The sequence below is a fragment of the Brachyhypopomus gauderio genome, unplaced genomic scaffold (genome assembly GCF_052324685.1).
Source record: "Brachyhypopomus gauderio isolate BG-103 unplaced genomic scaffold, BGAUD_0.2 sc40, whole genome shotgun sequence".
Taxonomy (NCBI): domain Eukaryota; kingdom Metazoa; phylum Chordata; class Actinopteri; order Gymnotiformes; family Hypopomidae; genus Brachyhypopomus; species Brachyhypopomus gauderio.
The window spans coordinates 1,049,074-1,064,930 of record NW_027506868.1 but is presented as its reverse complement, the minus strand read 5'-3'; the positions used below and the strand labels follow the sequence as shown (position 1 = coordinate 1,064,930).

Here is a 15,857-nt window from a genome sequence, read left to right as displayed (position 1 = left end):
CCGTGCGCGAGGGCGTCGCACGCTGTCGATTCGCAAGGTCGTGCACCAGTTAAACTTAATTAAGTTAAATATTTATACATATAGTCGAAATTATTCGAAATAATTTGCTTTTTTATTCACATTATTTAATGGTTGTTTATTTTGAAAACGCCCAATCTTGAATGAATTAATGAATGTTCGATTTATATAGCGCCTTTCCAGATTCCCAAGGCGCTTTACAACGTCGCACGTTCTCTCATGTTTCGTCCTGGAATTACAAGAGGCTCGTATTTGTTAACGTAATACAAGAGAACTGTTCAGTCAGACAGATATTTGTTGTGAAACGAAGTCGTTACAATTTCAAGCATTTTCAAGTACTTTAGCCTAAATTCCAGCACTTTTCAAACCTTTATTACTTTATTCATTTAATGTACAGGACATGTTTTCTTTGAAGGAAGTTTGTTTTTATCTGTTTGCTTGTTGAAAAATGTTTTCACTTGAAATTACTGACATCCATAAGAAAATATTGCTTTATTCATTTAAGCATTAAATAATATACACTGTGTTAGGTCTTGGTTCAATAGGCTATGTGCAATCATTTCAATATGTTTTAATAAACATTGAACCAGTCCGGCCCTCGGCTTGTAGCAAATTTGGTTTTTTGGCCCTCGGTGTATTTGACTTTGACATCCCTGACCTAGGAGAACCTGTGACCTACGAGACACCTGTGTGTGTGTGTGTGTGTGTGTGTGTGTGTGTGTGTGTGTGTGTGTGTGTGTGTGTGTGTGTGTGTGTGTGTGCGCGTGCATGCATGTGTGCGTGGGTGTGTGTCCACAGGTTCCAGTAATGCCATAGTGCAGGCGTTTACCTGCAGGCTGTCCAGAATGATGCGCAGGGACTGCACCTGTGGGCGGACGGCGCTGGAGAAACGCTCGTAGGTGTCGGCGTCATACTCACTCATCTCGATCTCCTTGAGCCTGTAACAGACAACACACACCATACAGCTTCCCATGGCTTTCAACACACCCTGACGTCTGAGAAAAATCCACACACAAAAGATGGCATCAGTGCATGTGTGTGTGTGTGTGTGCGTGCGTGCGTGTGGGAGAACTGTTTCATGTCTTGGAGAGCAAGCAAAGCATGATGTGTTAAGTAGATCTCAGGTGTGCTCACACACAGGGGCTGTCATGTGAGATCAGAGGAGAGTCTAGCTCACCCCGTCACACTGTTAGACAATGTTTTCTGTTTAAAGAAATAACCCACCTTCTCCCACAGCCATCTGGAACAGATGTGTAAACACCACCTTTCTTTCTGATTTTAGTGAACTATGTTCACCTTTAACTCAGAGGAACAATGTGAACCAGGGTCAGGAAGAAATAATCCCCCAAATGTAAAACTGTAACAACCCCCATGTACTGTCACCACATCCCTCTTTCTCCCTTTTGTTTTCTTGCATTTCCTTGCCTGTCTGTCTCAAAACCCCACACACACACCGCACCCACACACACACACCGCACCCACACACACTTGTGCAGTGCATGGCTGTGGATTTCCTGACATATGATTACACTCTTTGTGCAGGGATAGTGGAGAAAGTCGTGCCCACACTACTATTTACTCCTGAATACAAGACCTGTTCACAAACCAGAGAGAGGAGGACTGCATGAGCTGAGAGAGAGAGAGAGAGAGAGAGAGAGAGAGAGAGGGGGGGGGGGGAGGGAGAGGGAGAGAGAGAGAGGGAGAGAGAGAGAGAGGGAGAGAAAGTATGAGTGTGAGTGAGAGTGAGAGAGACAGAGAGAGAGAGAGAGGGAGAGGGAGAGAGAGAGGGAGAGAGAGAGAGAGGGAGAGAAAGTATGAGTGTGAGTGAGAGTGAGAGAGACAGAGAGAGAGAGAGAGAGACAGAGAGAGAGACAGAGAGAGAGAGAGAGAGAGAGATCCCTTCTCTTGCTGGACAAGAAAAGCAGAATGAATCTGTAGCAGAATATCAGCAAGTCATGGCTGGCTTGACTCTCTAGGAGCCACTTGGCTCTCTAGGGGCCACTCATACAGCATAACAGGCTGTGTATGTCACAGGCAAACACAAAAGCCAGAAAATGTCCCACTTCCTGTGAATGCTCCCCAACACTTTTACTGAGACCGAGCTGTGGAGAACGTGTCAGGAAGCACACAGCTTGTTCCTCCGTCACACATGCTCACAGCACACAGTCACATGACTTAGATTTGCATTTCAGGATACACAGGTCAGGTGAACGGCTTCACTTAATGAACTGAGCCTTTCAATCTGACTCTTTCTGATAGTCACATTTTATTTGTAGTACCTAATTATTCAATAGTTTATTCTGTGCAAGCATACATATGTGTGTCAAACGTTTCAGGTGTAATATGCATTGGTAGCATGGTTGTGTGTGTGTGTGTGTGTGTGTGTGTGTGTGTGTGTGTGTGTGTGTGTGTGTGTGTGTGTGTGTGTGCGCGTGAGTGTGTGTGTGTGTGCGCGTGAGTGTGTGTGTGTTCAAATGCATGTATGTGCATATGTGTGTAAGCTGTTTTGTACGCAGCAACTGGGTGTGGACCCAAGAAGCCAAAAAGTGCAAACAGGCTTAAACAGTAGCTTCCTTCATGAACAGACTCTCATACTGCTCTTTGTGCTCTCCATGTCTCTCCCTCCTTCCTTCTCTCTCTCTCTCGCTCTCTCTCTCTCTCTCTCTCTCTCTCTCTCTCTCTCTCTCTCTCTCTCACTTTCTCACACACACACACACACACACACACACACACCGACCAATGAATGGTAGTATTCATGATGTGCATATTTGGGATAGCTGCTTCAGATCACTGTGGGTTCCAAAACGGTCAATAGTTCGATCTCCTGCCATCTTGGGCTTTACAGAGCTGAGGAATCTCTCTCTGCTTGTGTCATTACACGTGCTTTGGCACATTCAGCAAAACTCTCTGTTCTGTGTTTTGAGAGACGAACAGTCCAGCAGACCCTGTCTTTGAGTGGAGGTAAAGAAAGGCTCTGTTCCGTGCTTCTGAGGACCAGGAAAGGCAGCGACAGACAGAGACAGACAGGGACGGCGGGGACAGACAGGGACAGCGGGGACGACAGGGAAGGCGGGGACGATGATACCTCTCTTTGAAGGCCTTCTCAGCCATTTCTCTGGCTGCTCTCTTCACTTCCTCAGGCACTGAGTCCTTCTCTGTCTGGGACACCTGGTAGACTTTGTGTCCTGCGTCCAGACGGTAGGGCCCGCCCATCCCCCCCAGCCCAGCTGTGTCTCTGCCACCTACAGGACAACACAGAAGCTCAGTGGACTCAGAATTAACCTTGGGGTAGGTTCAAACAACACTTATCAGGATGAGCTCTGAGTTTGTTGTCATGACGAGGTGCCACTGAGGGAACATACCTGTGCCTCCAGCCCACTGGTTTCCTCCCACGTGGGGTGCGTTGGTGGGGTCGACTTTGCCATGTTTCGGTGAGCTGACATCAAGGCCGCTGTCTCTCTGAATGGTGATCTGGAAGAAGGGCAGTGTAACAGTCACATCTCAACATCTGTGCCTTCATAAAAGCTTTCATGGCCATCAGACCTCATTTACATCTAGTGGATCAACCGAGATCAACTATCGATACTGGACAGCTGTGCATCATGGTCTGATGCTTTTTGCCCACACACCCCTCTCTGTCTAGGAAGAGCCTTCTGACGCAACACTGGGGTGAAAACATGTTTCTGTTTGTTTGGTTGTGTGTACGCAGAGTTTCAGGAAAGCCCCCTACCTCCACCCAGTCGTGTCCTGGAACAGATGTTCTCTGTGACTGCTTCTCAGCATCCTCTCTGATCTGCCTTCACACTGCCATTAAAAGCCTCAACCACTGGGTGGCTCTTTGAAGCACACATACGTGTCTGGAGGGTAGCAGCTTTCTCATGACCATCACACACTCCACCACGGTGCCTGCTGGGTGCCATTAGAAGCTAAAAGCCCTGCTATTACACACAGTAGGAGTTCTCCCTCTCTCCCCGGCCCCTCACAGTTCCCCTCTGATATGTGATTCTACTGTATCTACGGGAAAGTGTAGAGTCCCCCACTCTGAGAACAAATGCTCTCAGAGCTCAGGGTTGGAGGATATGCTTTTCTACATGATTAGGATACCATTCATTATTACACTACTATACTTTTACCTAACGCTTAAGTTAGGTAAAAGTATAGTAGTGTAATAGTCCACAAGTTCTAAGGCTTATTAGACTTTGTAATATTTATTTAATATATTAAGTTTTGCGGTACAAATAAAGAACAATAAAGTTTGACCATAATACTATGATAATGGTAGGCACAAAGTGCATTCTTTTGTTTTGCTGAGTCATGCTGAGAAGAACCGTTATAACAGTCCTCCACAATCTAAGAGGGCCAGTTTGACTGAGGCTCCACCCTGTTTGTTCCAGTCACCAGTGATGGTGGTGTGGCTCACACCCGCATATAAGCCCTCCTGCAGCCCACCCCCACCTCTCCATCATCCTACACCCCCCACATCCACATCACTATTCCATTTTTTTGAGAATGATCACACAACACAACCTCAAGACTGTGTAATCAGCATGTATAACAGCCCGCTGGTCTCTCTCTCACACACACACACACACACACACACACACACACACACACACACACACACACACACACACACACACGCACACACAGATATACAGTACATGGTCTCTGTCTGGACAAGGGTCACAGGCTCTTGTTTTAGCACACCTGTGGCCTGCCGGGTGGTCTTGTGACTTCTGTTGTAGAGGTGACCAGTAACAGGAGACGACCATGCCCCATATTATATTAAAAAGGCCCTTGGAATAAAGCCTGATCACTAAGGCCAGATACCACTAGACAATAATTAAATTGGTAAATTGCTGATATCAACACTCCTTCATCACATTGCATGGCCCTCATGCCTCTTTCACAGATTGCATACATATGTCCAGATCAGCCTTGGGTTAAGGAAGATAACTGATTAAAATGTCTCGCCAGCAACACCAAGAAAGCCAAGAAAGGAAGACAGCGTGTCCTTTCCTGTGAGCCCAGCTGAAGGCAGTGCCTGGATGGCAGTCCAGCTGAGCACGTTGTCCTGTGTTTATTCTGGAAGCAGGACTAAAGAGTGGGGAGAGAGGGCACTGCCCGCCTGAGAGGATACACACATGCTTCTCATTCCCCCAGACTGTGTGTGCGTGTGTGTGTGTGAGAGAGAGAGAGAGAGAGAGAGATAGAGAGAGAGAGACGTGGCAGTTGATCAGCCAGAATGTTCCACCATAACTATGCTCTTTAATGTGTCCCCAGCCTAATGTGAATCAGCTTCAGAGCTTATCCAGTTGGAGCAACAGTCGAGTTTTATCTTTTGTTTAGATCAGTTGTTGATCATTTCATTACAGCAGTGCATTAGGTGTCAGAACACATGAATCATCTACACATATTGACTGGCAGAGGCTGTGTGTGTGTGTGTGTGTGTGTGTGTGTGTGTGTGTGTGTGTGTGTGTGTGTGGATCTAACCACAACACATTTGTTGAGCTGCTGCTCGTCTTCTCAACACTCCAATAGCATGAGCTTAGTGAACGAAGGACTGCCTCCCAGGTGCTGGCTCCAGGCTCAAGAACGTGAGAGAAGAATGAGAGAACAAAGAGAGGAAGACAGCAACAGTGTGTGGGAGGTCAGAGCTCAACTGGACACAGCCAGACACACGCCTGCATTCTCCCCAGCACAAATGTTTTGTCTCTGACTGTCTGTCTCTATGTCTCACACACTCTCTCTCTCTCTCTCTCTCTCTCTCTCTCTCTCAATGTCTCTCTGCCTGTCTGTCCCTCAAGTCATCATTAAATGTTGGTTGTGGTCACTGTAATGATCCAACAATGTGACATAACACACACACACACACACACACACACACACACACACACACACACACACACACACACACACACACACACACACACACACACACACACACAAATAACAGGCATTCAAATTCAAATGTAGAATAATGTCCACATTGAATTTGCATTGGGTGTTAAACACCCTTTCAAATAGGTCACCCTGATAGCCACCAGACAATCAGGCAATGACGAAGGAGTGTCTAAAGTGGGACATCCTTTTAACTTGCTTAAGGTACAATGTTCAGCCAATGTCAGTAATTCATATGTTAGTAGTTTGTTAATAGGTCAGTTATAATGTCATTCAAAATAAAACAGATCATAAACACATAAGTACACATGCACACAAATGTAATGACTTTTTCAATACTTCAGATCTCCTAATATGACTTAAAATTTCTTCCATTCATATATCTACACTGTAAAAAAAAATGTGTAAAAAAACGATAATTTTCTGGAAATGGGGGCGCCAGAAAATTACTGTAAAAAAACAGATAAGTACTGTAAATTTAAAAACATACATAAACTGTAAAAAAATGGCAATTTTCTGGCGCCCCTGTTTCCAGAAAATTTACAGTTTATGTAAAAAAAGATACTGTAAATTTAAAAACATACATAAACTGTAAAAAAACGGTGATTATAACACTTAACATGCAACACTGTCATTTTACAGGAAATATTCCTAAAATTGAATGTGGTCTTTACTCTAGTTCACATTCAATTATAACAATATTGCAGTGTGGTTTAGGAAGGAGAGGTAGCAAACAGATCCACCGCAGCAGAAGGCTTTTTTAATTCAAACTGCCTCAACAACATAATCACGCCAGACCCCACGATCACGCAGAAGAGACTTAATTTAGACACAAAAACATGAGGGAACGGCAATAACACTACAACACTACACAAACATGGCATAGAATAATTCACACAGTACAACTACATAAATTGATGAAGGGGGACTTAAACCAAGTAATGCACATAATCAAGTACACAATTAATCAACACATGCATAGACATCACATTAACAGAGAACAATACCGGAGTCGCAGGGACTCATGGGAAGTAGCGCCGTCCCCCATTGGACCGACGCTTCAATATAAAAATATATATAACATTAATAGTTAAAATGAGCCATAAACTCCGAACCGTCAGAACACACATTTCAACGCTACGGTTATAGTTAAACTATGATCGGACAGGAATGCCAGACACATGAACCGATAGGAATATATTACGCGTTAACTAAATAAGTTACATGCACTGAAAGCTGACAACATTGCAAATACTCATTTGAAGAAACACTGATTTCAAAACTCATACATTTGGGCTGCAGCGGGGTGATAACGAAAGGTTCTTCAAACAATATGCACAACCAGAACAACTCTTCATGCACACTGTGCAGTGGTCCGATTCAAACAGGCACCACCCCTACAAATCATAAACTTAACATATTCAGTTATCTTTACTTAACATGATCATTGCAATGCCTATTTCAGCTCAATAATGATAACAACTAGTTTTATTTAGTAATGACAATATTTTTTACGAAACATGAAATAATAATTAATGATTACTAAAATAATTTATTAAAACCTAATCCGGGTTTACAGTGTAGATACAGTGATACAGATACAGTGCATATTTAATAGTGGATTGAAAATGAGATGGATCTGGAACGCCTTAACTCTATGTATGTTATAAATATAAAAATAAATCACAGTCAAGAACATTTTACTTTTTACTCACTTTTATAACATGAAAATCACATATTTAACATGTCAAAACTTAAATTAAAACATGCATCAATGTTGTCTTGTAATATTTCCTTGAAATTAATTCCAGAAGATTCTATTACTTTGTCTCAATAAGATTAATCAATATTACTTTCTTTTTACAGTTTGTTTAGTTAAAATTATTATCTAAGAATTGGTAAAAAACATATTTATAATGTATTTAATTTATACAGATTTTTCTTGTTAAATCACATGACATTTTTAAATAAACAGTTTGTTCTGGTAATTGTAATACACTTTCCCTGTCATTTTAAAATACAGGAAAAAACTGTAAAATTTATTGGGAAAAACCGGTAAAAAAACTGTTTTTTTTTACAGTGTATGGTGTCCTGTGGGTGCCCCAAAAAGTTCTCCAGCACCTCCACATGTTGTTGAGGCTGGACCTCTGGCACAGCTGAAGGTGACGTTCACTTACACTTCATCCATTTGTCATAACATCCAACAGTACTTGAGGAACAGCAGACACTGCAGCACATGGTTGTTTCCACTACACTGAAGCTAAAGCGTCTGACACACGGCAGCTTGTTGTGTTTGTTGACACACACGTCAGACTCTTCTGAGATTTGAGATTTGCACATAACACATATACACACAAGTCTCAGAAATACACAGGCTGGTGGGCCAGCTCAGCGGGCATGCATTAGCAGGGTCAAGGCTGGAACATCTCTAGACAGTGATCTGCACCAATGATGAGGCCCTAATCAGACCCGCCGAGGCAATTTGGGTCGTAGTATGTGCAGCCTCCCATTCCAAACCCGGTCCTCCCTCTTACAGGTCAGCACAGGGTCATCGCAGGGTCAGCGCAGGGTCAGTGCAGGGTCATCACAGGGTCAACACAGTTGCATCTCAACATGAGTGCCTGGCAGGAGGCTTCACTAACACTAACCCTCTGAATACACTTGAGTTCAAATAAAACTAGAATACACACCACAAAACTGCAAAGGTTATAAGAGAAAAAAGTGCTCATCAGTCCAAGTGTTCAGGGGAATAAATCACTCATGCCCACGTGTAATGGAAAGGAGTCCTGTCTAACTGTGTGCCCACAGTAGCCTCATGTGGAGCCACTGAGACGGGGTTATGGGGACCCTGGATCAGATGTGGCACGGATAAACAGGGAGGCGATAACACGGCAATACCACAGTTGTGACGGCCTGGCCACAGCAGTGATCTACACTGAGATCCAGAGCCATGAGACTCCATCTCTTTTTACACACTCACAAACACACACATACACCCCCGACATGCAGAATGTGTGTGAAGGACACACCCTAATCTGGGACTGTGATCTGCAGACAGCAGACGGAATGTTCTAAAGGTTAAAGGGGAAAGTGTAGCCCTCCTCCACCCAAACCCTACCTGGCGTCTTTAGCTGGAGACAGCGTGATAATGATCTGCTAATGTCCTCACCACAGACAGAAGCAGCCTGCTTCAACCCTTCCTCCACCATCACAACGACGACAATCAGAAACCACAGACTGGATAGGAAGATGCCAAATCTGCTTTGAAAGACACTAAAACTGCCTCAGAACCACCAGAGGCCTGTATGATGCCTTCTCATTCACACAGCCTGTGCCTTTATATTTGTCCTTTTGAAATGTAGATTAGGTACAATGTATTTTATCATTAGAACGTTATCGATGCATTCGTTATCAGCCTACCCCATTCCACCCATGTTCTGATGTAATCACGAGCAGTTTTCCACGTTAAGGCCGGACAGAGGTGAGTCAATGTTCAGTCACTTCCACATGGGGATCTCAGTTTACACCTCCAGGATGACCGACTTTCCCGCTGTCTGTCTCTCTCTCACTTTAAACGCATATAGCGGGTCAAGTGTGTGACGTTGGCGTCAGGCTAGCCTAGATGACATTCCCCACGTGACTCCCCCGTGTCACACTACACTTCGGGCTGGACGTCATCGCTCTGCCATCTTTGGACGGCTGTGTTTGCATACAGCTAATTCCAGCCTCCACTGCCTGCCTGCAGAGTTCCAATCTGAGATGTCTTAATAAAGGACAATGCAATATGAATGTGAATATAAACAGGAGACTTTAACGTGCTGAATGATTATCCTTCAGTGTACCACAAATGTTGCATCAACTGCCTCAGGGAACAATAGAAGTGTTGGAACAAAGGCAGACATTCCACAGGTCTGACGTCTGTATGTGTGTGTTTACGTCTCCATGTGTGTCTATACATGGGTGGGGGGTGTTGTTCTCTAATAACATGGATTTAATTAAGGAGAGGAACAGAGCTCGACCCCCAGCCAAGCAGACACGGACAAGTGACAGATTGCTATGACCTCATAATGGACTCCTTCATGGGGACAGTGCAGGGGCTTCAAAACAACTGACTGAGGAAATGCCTCCAGACCTCAACACTCAGCACTCTCACACAGTACTGCTCTACATGCACTGCCTGGGCAGGTTACCACAGATTCAGCACTTAACAAACAAAACTACTATCAATCACACACTCTTACTACATGACTGAGAAGGTTGGTGCTTTGGGCTAACCTTCTCAATTACTTCTCTGCGATGTGCTGAGAAACAAAAACTTCCTAATCTGACTAAAACAGGTGCTCAGATCTGACTAGCATTTAGTCAGGTCACTGATGGACACAGTCAGCAAACTTTTAGCAGGACAGCAGAGCTATGATGGTTTTTTTAGGTCCTTGTTATTGCTGAGGGGAGCGAGGGGTGGAGGACAGGTGTGGGGGGTGGAGGGGGTGTGAGGGGTGGAGGGGGTGTGGTGCTGTCGCTGGTGCTGCCCACCAAACTCTCCCGCCAGGCTGTGTCTACACTCATGGTGGCAGCCATGACCGAGACCGAGAACAGACACACAGCATGTCAGATTGATCTGGCCAGAGAGAGCTGGGGGAGATTTATGGGCCTAATAATCTAAAAAAGCCTGAGACAGCGAGAATGGAGGGACAAGAGCGCCACCTTGTGGCAGGAATGCACCACCTCAACCTCTAACACAAGTGCCATTCAGACTAATGCTGTGATTGAACACAGTATGAAAATATGGGAGAGAGCTGAGGCAAAAGAGAGCAAAGAGAGCAGAGAAGAGACGGAGAGGAGAAGAGGAGTGACAGAGAGGAAACAGAGAGGAGAAGAGGAGACGCAAGCGGACTAAAACTTAGAGAAGTGAGTGAGTCTGCAGTGGAGCAATGAGGCAGTGATGGCGGAGATCCCAGCTGGGCTCTGGAGACACACTTCCTCCGTCGGCTGGAGGCCATCACAGGAACGTGTCCGTCACTCTCTCCATTAACTCATATAGCAGATACATCAAGGCAGAGTAAGCCAGGAAGGCAGCATGCCAGAGACATTCCAGCATTTAGAGGTTCCCAGGCTTGATAGGGAAAAGGAAGCTGAAGAGATGAAGAGATACTGCCAGCATGAGGAATACTGCCAGCACGTCTACATTTTTAGACAGGTTTGGAGTCTCACCACTTAACATTATAACTTCAAACACTGCAATCATCACTGGAGCAATTGCTGTGTGACACAGACTCATCTCATGATGTGGGAAGGTTGACTCTGTCTCTCTAATCCAGGATGTTTAACACCACTAATCCCACTGCGACTCTCCAGTTGAGCACACCCACTCAGCCATCTGGATTAGGTCAGCCAGGAGCAGGGGAGGATTAACCACTGTGTGATTGGTCCTGAGAGGGTTCCATTGGCTGTTAAGGATTACCCCAGTCCTGGGGTTGTGATATCCACCCTCAATCCTCACTGATAAACAAAGGAGTGGCAGTGTGATGACAGTGAGATGGTGTCAGACTAAGGTCTGGGTTTCTCTTTCTCTCCCGCTTATACATCCTCTGTGGACACAATCTTACTCTGGCAAATAGCAAAACCGTGCTACATTAAGAATCATTGTTCAAAGAGGTTTTTTGTAAGATAGCAAGGGCTCAGGTATGTGCAAATATTTGATGAGCACTGTGTGCTATCAGGGAGCCTTGAGCTCAGAACTCAACAGCTTTCGAGGTTGTGTAACAATCAGAGGCACCAAGGAAAGTGAGTGTAGTGAGACGGATAAACACACCCTGCAGTGACGGGTGTTCATGCTCTGAATGTGAAGCTAAATCAGTGCTAGCAGGGTGGTGCGTGGCACTCCGTTAGGAATACCGCCAGCTGAGTTCAGGCACTGTTTCAAGAACTCAATCTACCCACAGTACGTATCAGATATGTCTAGCTTTAGTGGACAGTTCAATTCAGAATCACTGGACTCACAGCAGACTACCAAGCTTCTACTTCAAACACGACTGCGTTAAACATGAGAACATACTGCACTAACATCTCAGTGTCCTTAAGTCCTTCAGATGTGATCATGCTGCTTTAAAAGGTTTGGAGGATGTGGACCATTTTATGTCTGCAACTGGCTGGTCTGATGCATCGAGCGGCCCAGTTCCATCAGAGCAGCAATGATCTCTGTTTCACGAAGAGCAGCAGTGGATCAGCGCCATGAACATCTCCCCATGAACATCTCCCCATGAACATCTCCCCAGGAACATCTTCCCAGGAACATCTTCCCAGATGGCAGCTGTGTGTGAACCACTACAGATTTATAGCCACCACCACCACCCCACACCCATATCTCGTGGAAGAATATAGAATAGTTATATAACAAACTGAGCTGTAAATGTGAGTACAAGATATGACACTGAAAACGTTTAAACAGCACACACACCAGGTCTGGAGGTGTTTATGGCATTATTATTATTATTATTAAAAAGGGGAATGAAAATATACATACACATTAGACAATAGAAAAAATCCAATGGTCCAAAAAGTGGTTACAAAGAAAGAAAGAATTACATTTTCATTAAACATGTTACCTCCTCCACTGAAAATAGAAATATTTAAATATTTATGCATTTCAGGGTCAATACTGCCACCACATGGTACACAAAGATACTACAATAACAATACCGAATTTGAAACCTCAAAAATTTAAATCATTCAGCATTACAAAAGTGCTTCATTGTGAAATGACTAATATGGGGTATTCAGTCATTATATACAGTCTCCACCCACTCAGAACTGCACTGTGCTCACTGGCCACTTCATCAGGTATATCTATTTTATATGTGTACTGTCACAGACTGTAGACAATCTGTTGGCTTGTAATGGCGCATTTCCACTAGGACCTGCTTGGCGCGGTACGGTTCAATACGGATCAATTCGCAACGGAACGGTACGGTCGCGTTGTGTTTCCATTACAATGGTGGACCACCACAATGTGGGTGGAGTCGCTGTTGGCGTGCGGGTTGTAGTGTCGTGACATCATTTGTATGCGACCACAACACCGGTCGATGACCCTTAACACATACCATTATTGTATCTTATTTATCTTTATCTTCATTATTGTATGTGGTTGCTCTAATTATTGATAATAATTTGGTATTACTCAAACAGGCTGAACACACCCTGCATAAAAAGCATCAGTCATACAATCAAATGAAATCAAACTTTATTATGAAATATAGATATTTAAAGTACAACATATGTAAATAATATATAGTTAAAAAAAGTGCAAAAAGCAAATTACCTAAAAATAACGTATAGCTTTATATGAAATAAATATTTATAGTACTACAAGCAACATTTTGTGTGCTTTTACTGGCGTCTGTCTCGCATGGTGTTCACAAGTACACTCACCATTCTCCGTGGCCTCCAGCACCGACATTGTCGTGTCCAGCACGTTTTCTCTTCCGTTACTGGCTGGCCGGTGACCGTATATGGCATCCATTTGCTGGAACCATTTCCAGTCTTTGCGGTTTTGCTCCGCTGCGTCCGTTATGGTCCTTCACCGCCCGGTAATCGCTATTAAGCTTTTTTTAGCTTGGACCAACCGGCACTGCTGAACGGACCGCTAGTAGCCATGAGTGGCCATTAGCGCGGAAACCTCGCTAAAAACCTTTACATTTCTAGTGGCCCCGTCCAGTTCGCCCTGGATTTTTTGATCGCTGATTATTAACAGAAAGGTTTGTACCTCGGCGTTTGACCAGGGAACAGACTTCACTCCTTGGGTTTTAAAAATGGCTGAGGAGTCCATAGCATAGCGGAGGAGTCGCTTTCCTGTCGCAACCTGTGACGACACTCCCTGGCCAATCAGTGTCATGCTGTTCCTCCACGTCACAGAACTGTACCGCTTCAGAATGGTTAGAACCTCGAGCGAGTCGGTACGAAAATAGTACCCGAAGGGACCGGCAGACTGGGATCTGGTACTAATGGAAACACTCACAAACCGTCGCGAATCGAACCGTACCGCGCCAAGCAGGCCCTAGTGGAAATGGGCCATAACTTCATCAGCCATCCATACCTTATTAATTAGTGGTCACTTTCAGATCACAGACCCAGTGATGGCTGCATCACGTCTGGGTTGAGGACTATTCTTAGTACAACAGTAAGTCAGTGTGTATTGTACTTGCACGAGTGCTTTAGGCATTGTAGTGCTGCTACTATTTTAAAACTGAAGTAAAACTGGAGTCCAAGTGAAGTTACGAGTCTTTAGACTGGAGTCCAAGTCAAGTCATGAGTCTTTTGGCTAGAGTCTAAGTCAAGCCTCAAGTCAATACCAGGATATGATTATGTATAGGAGATGGAAAATAACTATATTAAATATTACCTTGGTAGCTCCTATTGTTGGCCATCCCCCATTATCTGCCACTTCTGTAACCAGGTGTATATATTTTACATTTTATTTTTATTCTACTGCATTCAAAGAGGTAGCCTGTGTTTTTAAGCGTAGTGCAGCCGTATGCTGTGAGGCAGGTTGCATGGTTACAATTGCATCTACCACCAGGCAGTCATGGCCTGGTGGTAGGGAACTGGTCTTGTGACCGGATGGTCGTGGGTTCGATTCCCAGACCTGAGGCCATGACTGAGGTGCCCTTGAGCAAGGCACCTAACCCCAACTGGGCGCCGGGCTAGGGCTGCCCATCGCTCTGGGCACGTGTGATCCACAGCCCCCTAGTAATAACTAGTGTGTGTGTGTGTGTTCTAACTGCACAGATGGGTAAAAAGCAGAGGACAAATTTCGATTGCGGTGAAAAATCACAATTGACAAAAATATGGCACATTTACATTATGGTATGTATGTATTTGCCTCAGTGTCTGCTAGCACAGATGTAGCACAGGGGAGCACGTTATGTGCCTCCAGTATTGTGCTGGCTGCATATTGTCACCCTACGAGCGAAGACTGGTGTCTAGTTTGAGTCTTTCCATGCTTATGACAGGTTTATACCGGACAGGACTGAAGAGATTTCATCCAGGATTCTGCGCAAAAATCTGAGTGCATCTGTTGGGGTCTGGCGCGTGGAGTGGGACCTCATGCTCGACTGTACAACCCCTATTTTTTTAGGGTCCCCCTTGTTATCAGGAAACTGTTTTGTACCCTTGTGAAATTGGAACTGCGTGGACATACACACAGAAAAAGTTTTATATGGATGATGAACTGTAAGATGTATTCTCTCAGTTGGTTGTATACTGTGCAGTTTGAGCACGTTCTAGTCAAAGTCAAATTTATTTACACTACCGTTCAAAAGTTTGGGGTCACTTAGAAATGTTCTTATTTTTTAAAGAAAAGCAGTTTTTTTTCAATTTAGCTAACATTAAATGCATCAAAAATACACTCTATACATTATTAATGTGGTAAATGACTATTCTAGCTGTAAACATCTGGTTTTTAATGCAATATCTACATAGATGTATGGAGACCTATTTCCAACAACTATCACTCCAGTGTTCTAATGGTACATTGTGTTTGCTAACTCTGTAAGGAGGCTATTGGATATTTAGAAAACCCTTGAAAACCCTTGTGCAAGTAGGTTAGCACAGCTGAAAACAGTTTTGCTGATTAGAGAAGCTATAAAACTGACCTCCCTTTAAGCTAGTTGAGAATCTGGAGCATTACAATTGTTGGTTCGATTAAACTCAAAAAATGGCCAGAAAAAAAAAACAACTTTCAATTGAAACTCGACAGTCTATTCTTGTTCTGAGAAATGAAGTCTATTCCATGCGAGACATTGCCAAGAAACTGAAGATTTCCTACAATGGTGTGTACTACTCCCTTCAGAGGAGAGCACAGACAGGCTCTAACCAGAGTAGAAGGAGAAGTGGAAGGCCCCGCTGCACAACTGAGCAAGAAGACAAGTACATTAGAGTCT

The 15,857-nt window shown here is 44.2% G+C and overlaps 1 protein-coding gene across 3 annotated transcripts in view; it reads right to left on the bottom strand.

Annotated features, from left to right (window-relative positions):
* vwa8 (von Willebrand factor A domain containing 8) overlaps positions 1-15,857 on the bottom strand; it is a 104,126-nt gene that overhangs the window by 15,329 nt on the left and 72,940 nt on the right. For all 3 annotated transcript variants that reach the window (XM_076985530.1, XM_076985531.1, XM_076985532.1), the window contains 3 exons: positions 3,381-3,489; positions 3,104-3,260; positions 848-956 (listed from right to left, as the gene is read on the bottom strand). In XM_076985530.1, coding sequence (XP_076841645.1) covers positions 848-956; positions 3,104-3,260; positions 3,381-3,489 — 375 coding nt within the window. The remainder of the gene's footprint in view (positions 1-847; positions 957-3,103; positions 3,261-3,380; positions 3,490-15,857) is intronic.